The sequence below is a fragment of the Copadichromis virginalis genome, linkage group LG20, assembly GCF_057382275.1.
Source record: "Copadichromis virginalis isolate Kocher_CV1m ecotype Utaka linkage group LG20, C_Virginalis_male_GT1.1, whole genome shotgun sequence".
Classification (NCBI taxonomy): Eukaryota; Metazoa; Chordata; class Actinopteri; order Cichliformes; family Cichlidae; genus Copadichromis; species Copadichromis virginalis.
Window position 1 is genome coordinate 4168288 of NC_140637.1, and position 9029 is coordinate 4177316.

A 9029-nucleotide genomic window follows, 5' to 3' on the forward strand; every position below is an offset into this window, starting at 1 on the left:
TTTTATATTTTCTTAATAAATTGAGTATAAAATAAAAAACTAATAAATAAGTTATCGAAATTGTTTGTGTTTGTTTAAATATAAACGTACATTTTACTTTATTTGTATTTTGTATTCCTTTGAAATTTCAGAAAAGCTTTTACCTTATTAAGACACTTGCATTGTCATATTATATTTTTATTTTGTTGAGCTGTATGCTATTCTACTTATTTAAATAAAAGTGGCCTATTTGTTAGGTCTAAATGGCTGCACCTTAAGACTTAAGATAAATCTTATTGCTTATATCACAACGCCAGTTTCTGCTGTCCATTCACTGTTAACTGTAGCATAATACTGTGGGCAGGTTTTGTAAGAATATTATTCATTTCGTTTTTCCCGGGAGGTGAGACTTAATTATGGTGTCGGGGCCAGCAGATAATCCTTTTATCTTCAATTAGATCCAATACCACAAGATGGCAGTATTGAACAGAAAGTGCAGCAGCCCACTCCCCTTAGCGTTGAGCGGAAAGGGCCTTTCCTGGCAACTATATGAGCAAATCAAGCTGCTGATATTGACTAATATCTGCTACAGTGTAGGCCACATGTAGCAGTAGATATTACAGCCTTTTCATGGAGACGATTAAAACACTTTAGTTTTTAAGTTGAAAGCATCACAACCTACTAATGTCTGCTCTTTAATGTCTCACAGTATTTCCCCATTTTTTACAAGTCATGCTTTGGCTCAAATCAAGCACTGCTGTTTGCACTTCGGCACAAACATTTTATATTCTGAATATTTGATTTTCTCGAATGAACTGCCAAAACATTTTTCCTAGCGATAAAATTTTGGAAGCAGCCTTGACAAACTGCTGAAACCGAGTCAATCACACAGTGCACTACTTTGTTTACCTTAGTGGGATATGTTAAATAAAAGTAGCTTATCTGTTGTGTCTCAATAGCTGCACCTTGAAGCCAAGATCAATCTTGTTGAGATCAAAGCTCAGAGCAGTGGCCAGCAGTCAGCTTTACAGACTTTAATGAGCCTTAAATCATATTTTTTTAGTCAAATAATGAGGCCGAGGGTATACTAGCTTCCAGGCTCTTGTGACAGTCTACAGCTAGCAACCCTGACATACTGAGTGATGATTAGCTCTAGCATTGTGCAGCGATGACTCATCATTTTTCATTTCTTTCTGAAAAACTCATAGAGGCTCTTTGGATCCTGATACATTGATTTAACACAGATCAAAGCCAATGCAACAGCATGATAACTTTAATGAGAGCTTGATGAAAACCTATGGCCCCCTATAGTGAAATGACATCACCGTGTGTTCACTCTGAGACATTTTTGAAGTAGAATAAGCCAAACTATGATCATGAGCCCCTGAGTTAATCTATTACAGCTGTTCTGACTGTTTTAAGGAATAAAAATATCAAAATCATTAAACCACCAAGCTTCCTCTTTTGTTTACGGGTGGATTTGATTAACCTGCTCACACTGTAAAAATAAATATCAAAATTAAGCTCTGATCCACCATCTGCTATTTCTCTAGCTTTCCTAAACACAGCAATCTCCTCAATCCCTTATCCCTTCTGACAGGTCTTCTTATCTTCTCCTCTTAATCTGGGAATTAATCAGGGGGACTATGTGACAGCAGTGAGAGCTGCCGTCTCCCAGGGACTGGCTGGAATTTGAAGCTGTGGGTGTGGAAAGTGTTTCTGATGGCTTTCTGCATTCTTCTATTGGAACCACATGTTAGTGGCTCTCAGGAAACTCCGGCACAGACTTAGGGGAAGGCAGCTAATCCGCCCCTGCATCGCTGTCAAACCGAAGCAGGCAAAGACAAAGGGGAGCCAATATATTCCCCTGAAAGCCATGCACACTCCCGGGGAGTGAGTTCAGCTTGGCGGGGCTTTGTCCCGCAGTGAAACTCTTTTTCTCAATTCACATCAGTCTCACAGATTGAAATGTTTGCCAGTTTGACATGAATGCACTGGCATTTAGTAATTCACACCATGTGGGATGTACCGTGCAATTCAATGTTTCCTTGACAATAACATAAATTGTTTGGGGAGATTTTTCTGAAAACGATTATTAGGACAGCATTCAGGATAATGTGAGTATATTCTGTTCTATTCTGCTTGTACACATGGATGCAGAAGACATTTGACCTTGACCTGGCCTCAGCATACAAAATGCTGCGAGCCACAGTAATCGATTAAACACCTCACATGGTAGGACATGCATGACAAATACATAACCATCTGTGGTTATCTACTTTATTATCAGTAGTGAAGTGTGGTCACCAGGTTAGTTTTTCCATTATGAACCTGCCACTTTCCCCTGATGCATGGAGTGCAACTTGAAGTGAAGCCTAGCGGGCTGCACATTCACTCTGTACACTTTCCGCACAGCAGAAACCTTTTTTTTCTCCACAGTCTGTAAAGTATTTTTACCTCATAACCACATTGCCAGCTATATTTGCATCGCAAACATGGCTATTATTTTGCAAAAGAGTCATGGCTAAAATAATTATAACTGAGATGGTTTTTGTTCATTTTGAAAAAAGAAAGAAAAAGAAAATCCATCTTCCCCAAAATAGTTTGCTGCTGAATAAGACAGTTAAATTTACATGGAGCCCTTTATTACTCACGCACAACACAACAGACATTAAAAGGGATTAATATGATACATTTTTTACATGCTTAAATAATTCTCCTCTTTGGTCTCAGCACTGTGATACAAAATAAGAACTGGAAACAAGAATGTTTGTATTAATAAGTTGGGTTTTGTGCAAGATTCTCAAGTTGGCCTTATTGTTTGCAAAATGCCTGTTCCAACAGTTCTGAATAGCAACACGTCTCTAAATTGATTTATATAAATGTTTGGAGGAAATATTCGAGTCAAATCCACAAATGTACATCTGGGATTGTGTATGGGTGACGACTGTAATATGCTGCGGCTCAGTCAGTGCATAATGGGGAGCTGGCATTATTATGGTCATGTTGGCCAGGAGAGAATGCTGCCTGGTTCTTTGGCTTTCATCCTCAGCGCCACCAGGCCTGTTGGCTTGTATTCGGTCTCGGGGCCCTCGATGGAAGGCGACCCGAGGCCTCCTGGGAAGCCGTGGAGAGAATAGAGACTGTTGATGCCTGGATGGTGAGGCGGGTGATGGTGATGGTGCGGGTGGCTGGAGGATGTGGGCATGCCCATGAAGCCCTGCAGATTACTGTGGGGGTGAGGGTACGGACTCATGCAGGATGAGGAGATAGAGTCAGCCCCTAGGACACAGCCTGCACCTGAACCACCGCCTCCTCCTGAAGCTGCCCCCGGCCACAGATTGCTCTGCATCTGGATAGGAAGAGATTTAGAATGATATCAGCAAAAGTTTTAATATTGTTCAGTCCTGTACAGTGAAAACAAAAAGCAATCTCTCAGCAGGTTTTATGATGTTAAGTTTACGACTACAACATGCATGCCATGTGAGAGCTACATTGGCCTACCTGGTATGCGTCATGGCGAGGAAGAAGAGAAATGTCATATGTAGCAGCAAAATGGTTGCGAACCTCCTGGATCTTCCCATAGCGTTCTCGTTTCCTCCATTTGGCTCTGCGATTTTGGAACCAAACCTTTTAAAAATAAAATATATTATAACACAAAATAGTATAACAGTAAATTTCCAGAAGACAACTTTTTGTTAGGGCATCATACTTTCTTCTGATTACATTTAGAAAATAAAAAAGCTGTCAACTGTGATGGAGTTGCCCTGGCATACCTGAACCCGAGCCTCAGTGAGCTCCGTCCGCAGCGCCAGCTGCTCCCGGGCGTACACGTCGGGGTAGTGTGTCTTTTGAAACACTTTCTCCAGCTCCTCCAGTTGAAATGTGCTGAAGGTCGTGCGATTACGTCGCTTCTTGTTTTTGCCAGATAAGTCAATGGAGTCAGCGATAGAATCTCCTTGTAAACCACTGCCTGGCTCTTTGAGCTTGCCACAACAGTCCGTGACAATCCCAGGATAGCCCATGGTTTTTGGAGTGTCTTTGTCCCGAACTGAAGCAAGGCAGGAAAACGCAAAGGAAAAGTTACACATCCACTAAAAAAATATAAAATCATATACAAATTCTAACAGTTTTTTCTAAGTCCATCTGCATCAATATATACACTGAAATTTAATCATTTGAGACTATCATTGCCTGAAGATACAGCTTAAATGACTTTTTATGGAACGCCAAATTTTATTTAGATTTTACAATTGTTTAAGTACAAATCTCTGCAAACATAATGAATGATCTGGTTTGTTTGTCTTGCTGCTGCTCATTTTGGCCTTTATGACCTGTTGGTCAGAAAGAGTTGATTTTGTGTACTTTCCTTTTTCTTTTCACATAGTTTATACAAAGTTGCTGAAAGCTTTTTCAGGCCCTTGTGCAAAGAAATAGAGATGAGCAGTCCTTTTTAAACCAGCACAGCTCACCTGGAAACAGCTTTGGCCCACATGGACACATTTTAAAACCAACACACTGCAGTTAAAATAAACACAAATTGTGTATCACATCAAAAGTTTTGTCTGTGATGTATGTGACTATTTTCTCAGTTTGAGAAAATAGTCCCAAATTATACTAAAAACTGTGAGCCGCCAGAGAAAATGCACAAGCAACACAAATTCAGATTTACTCCGATTAGCCAGACGAGCCATATTTAGGTAGAAAATACTCAAAAAGCTGGCTAAACTTTAACCTGCTGATTAAAATATGCAGAACAAAGGGCATTTTCAGGGTCACCTACACTTGATAGGAACTTGTTGAAATATGTCACAAATATCTGAAGAGAGGAATTAACTGTTATTTATACAGCAGCAATACACAGCAACAGTCCCGCCCAGGCTCTTTACATTGCATGTAGAGAAAGTCTAAGAGAAACACAATTTTTTTTATCTGTTAAAGCACATGATTGTTTTGGACTAATTCTATATATTCTGCCATTTACATTCAGGAGTGAGGGAAAATCTCAAAGCGTTACTTTCCTTCCTGTTAACAGACCATGGAAAGGGCTCCTCCTGCAGTGTTTGGATGTTGTTGTCCAAGTTCATTATGTTTAACCCTGAGCTACGAAACAAAACCACTTTCCATCTTTCAGGAGGCACTCACTCACTCTGGGCAGCTGAAACACTACTTTGCTGTGCTCTTAATTCAATATAGGGCCCAACAGAGAACACTCTTTATTGCAACATTAATTTCCTCAAGTCCATTAGTTCCAACCTTACACCACATGCTGAAAATATACTCAACTGCAGGAAAAAAAAAGGGGGCATTGAGCTTTTACCTTGTCAAGCAACCATATCCGCTATGACTATACTCAAGTGTAATTGGAGATCTATATGAAATGCAGGAAAAGGCAAAAAGGAGATAAGTTCAAAATGAAAAGGCAGGAATATCATGCTGCGAGCACGATGAGCTATTGTTTTGCGACTGTGGAAATTTAAATGGCATTTTTCCAGGCATTTTGCTATGGATTTTAATGTTTTAAATTTGTCTTAAATTTGGACAAAATGTTACTCCGAGGTTTTAAAATATTCTGAATTTGTTCAGTTCTGAATAAAGAATATTTATTAGCCGTGATTGGTGTAGTAAGTTATTAAGTTGCACAGTTAAAATATTAAGTTATTATAGCACATGGTATCTGTGGAGTATAAGAAGGTTAAACATGATTGGAAAAAAATGAAGGTATGTGTGGCATATTTCTGAGGAGTAAAATAGGAATAATAAAAGAAATATTAAGCCTGTGCATGCAGTTTATCTAAAAAAACTCAACTGTGGCAGCTACGCCACAGTCACAAACACAAACAAACAGACGTAAAGAAAATGAGTGTCAACGAAGATGAGTCTAATAAATACAAAAACAACGTGCAATCATTAAAACTGAATTTTTCTCTTTTCACCAAAAGAATTTACATCTTCCCAAATAACAAATGAAAGAAAGAAAAGCAAAAATAAAGGACTGCTTTTGCATTTCAGAATCGTTGGGTTTTTTCTATATAGTATTTTTAAAATTTTAATCTTTTAGTGCCCGACGATAAAGCCACAGATCGGCTAATCACCATAACTGAGTTAAAATCTGACCGTTCTAATTTTTTTCAACTTTTATAGTAGAATATAGCTGGTTGCGAAAAACTAGAAAATATTACAAACCAATGTAAAAAAGTTTTGGGTTTTTTTACGTTAAACTTTCCTCTCACTGCAGACGAAACAGGAAGACGCGTCTGCTTTTGAAAGTTTAAAAGAGAAAACGTAAGAACACACACGCGCGCGCACGTGTTCTGCACGTACATGCGCTGGTTTACACACTCGCACCAATAAGCATTAAACTGCAAAATAAATCAAACTATTTAAGTAGTTATGAGTGGAAATCTTGCGCATGTCTGTGTGCGCGCACGAGATAAAGACAGAAAAGGAAAAGGGGAAGCACGCACACCTCATTTTCCTTGAGCAAGAATTAAAATAAAAGTTAATTTCGAAAGAAGCCGGCTGATATTATCGTGTTATCATAAGTAATTGTGCAAAAGAAAATTTAATGAATGTGTTCGCTGTCTTTGGCATTAACTTGAATGAAACTAATGTATATTATTCTGGACACTGATATACCGAGAAGCTTATCGGGGCTGATATCCTCTGCTGCTTTGCAGAATCATCAGCACCAATAAACAAGTGAAAGACCACATAATTTCTTCAGGCTTCAGTTCAACATATACAGCGGTTGCTTTCCTTCCCAAGATGGACATTTGTGGGCGATCGTGTCTGACATTTGTGCAACTCCGTGCTTGCAAAACAAAGTCAGTTCTGTTTTGTGTGACCAAAAAGTCTGCAAAAGAAGGAGAAACTGAAAGCGTGAGCGTCTGCAAAAACACAGAGATACCAAGCTGAGTGCTGGCCTGAAAAGAAGAGTAGTAGTCTAATGACACACCCAACTTGCTGTTAGGCTGACCTTTAACCTCTGTAACTTCACATCAAGGACTGTTAAGTGAAAAAAGAAAACTTGGTGACATTTTTATTGCAACCACACTTTTCTTTGCATAAATGCACTTTTGTTTTATTTTTATTACTATATGAAAAGTACACAAAATGCAGCATACTAAAAATTATTTGTAAAAAGGATCCACTGAATTGAATAACCAGAAAAAAAAGTGTAAAATGATTTCCATATTTGATTTTCCCATTTACTTATTTTTTTCAACCAGTTGCCAAGTGAATGATGGCGAGCATTTTCTTTAGAAAAACCTAAGTTACAAAAAAATTTAAAAAGGGGGTGGGGCAAATCAAACGTAAAGTACTTTTAATGATTCTTATTTGATCCAAAGCCCGCTATCAAGCTACTGCACTTTGTTTTAGTTAAAACTGAGATAGTTAAGACGCGGCTAATTCCAGTAAATGTTCACTCAAAAACTCTTTAACTCACCGTCCGTGTTGTTCTCATAAAACGACGGTTTGCCGCTTATTGCCACCCCTTTCTGGTCCTGGTTGATACTGTCCAAGAACTTGCTGTGTTTGGACGGTGAACCGGTCGGGTTCGCTGGAGAAGCGCCGTGCGTAAAGTCCACCGCAGCATCACCAAACCTCCCCATTGCGGTCGCGTAGAGATCCCCTCTCAGGCTGAGACGGTGTGGAAGAGAAGGCGGAGGAAGGTGCGATTTCTGGAGCTCATCGCAGGGGAGAAAGGAGCTGGAGCCGCCGTGCTCGAGTCCCGGAGAGTTTGTTGGCGTCCTCCTGCTGGTCTGCGAAGAGAAAGGCAAACAGCTCTCCGTCTCCATCTTACAGGTCCAGCAGGCTGTGTCGACAACAGCAACTGGGTGCCGTTAACGTGGGCGCCCGAGTGAGAGATTTTTTTTCTCCTCTATGTTCATGTCAAGTGGGTGGGATTTAACAGATCAGAAACAAAGACCCGTGAAACCGGGACTGATCGCGCGCTCGCGCACATGTGTGTGTGTGTGTGTGTGTGTGTGTGTGTGTGTGTGTGTGTGTGTGTGTGCGAGAGACAAACAGACAGAGAGAGAGAGAGAGCAAGACAGAGAGAGAGAAAAGGAGCGAGGTAGGGGGAGAGAGAGAACGTTTCTCCACAAGTCTGACATAATCCGCCAAAAATTCAATCACGTGTGGTTTCTGTCCTTCCAATTAAGCATTTAATTTCTGTTTCATATGCTGTTACGATCCTAATCACGAAATCAAGCGAGACAGGAGAGGCAGGCATCAGACGGTGCAGTTTACGCACAGAAAAGTGACAAGATAAAATAATAATAATAATAATAATAATAACGATAAAAATGGCGGATACCATAACTCTGCCCGTTAGTGTTTTATTTCATTGAACTTTTTTTTTCATTCTAATATATATGTTATATGCATTAAAATTATATATATTATAATTCTGATCTATATGAAAAACAGGTATGAAGTATTGAATACGTAGCAACGTTATTTTCTTTCTTTCTTTATTTTTTTTGTACATCCTATTGATGATACATATACAAACTTGTCCTGTGACCAGAAAAGGTGACATATATATCTTTTTAGATAAAAGAAAACAATAGTATTCGCTGTTTTGTGACTTTTATTTGTGATATTAAAATGACTTTTAACAAATGGGGAAAAGCCCTAGTGTTGCTTTTGGTGTCTGCGGTGTCCATTCAAATGAATTCCGACGTCGCTGGGACGATAAAATTGTTATAAATGATCAAATAAGGTAATTACTGATAAAAACATTAAAAGTGGGGTTTTTTCCACTGTGATAACCTTTTTTTGTTTGGTTTTGTTTTGTTTGTTTTCTTTTATTTCTTTTGTTTTTGCTTTTTTTTAATAGATCATGAAAATTATAAAATTGTGTTCGTTAAAAATACGCTGTCGGTGACAAAAAAATGTTATAAATATATATTAAAGAGTACATATCCTTTCCAGGAGCTCGTTTGTAAAGGACGAGATTTTAGAGGCGGTATGAAATGCTTTTTTTAACCGCAAGAACATTTCTAATCCACTTACAAAATGGGAGTAAGAAAAAAAAAACA

At 38.9% G+C, this 9029-nt stretch overlaps 1 protein-coding gene across 1 annotated transcript; it reads right to left on the bottom strand.

Moving 5' to 3' along the window:
* Positions 1 to 2980: 2980 nt before the first annotated feature.
* On the bottom strand, positions 2981 to 7781 carry alx3 (ALX homeobox 3). The gene is made up of 4 exons (XM_085444419.1): positions 7430 to 7781; positions 3756 to 4030; positions 3484 to 3609; positions 2981 to 3331 (listed from the first exon to the last, which is right to left on the bottom strand). Exons 1-4 carry the CDS (start codon positions 7779 to 7781, stop codon positions 2981 to 2983), a joined length of 1104 nt encoding a protein of 367 aa, XP_085300545.1.
* Positions 7782 to 9029: the final 1248 nt, after the last annotated feature.

Excerpts from the sequence above, each read along its gene's own strand:
- alx3 (XM_085444419.1), bottom strand. The coding sequence starts at position 7,781 with ATGGAGACGGAGAGCTGTTTGCCTTTCTCTTCGCAGACCAGCAGGAGG. Across the intron at positions 4,031-7,429 it reads TTATGAGAACAACACGGACG|TTCGGGACAAAGACACTCCA; the intron begins GTGAGTTAAAGA and ends GCCTTGCTTCAG. Across the intron at positions 3,332-3,483 it reads CTCGCCATGACGCATACCAG|ATGCAGAGCAATCTGTGGCC; the intron begins GTAGGCCAATGT and ends CTTCCTATCCAG.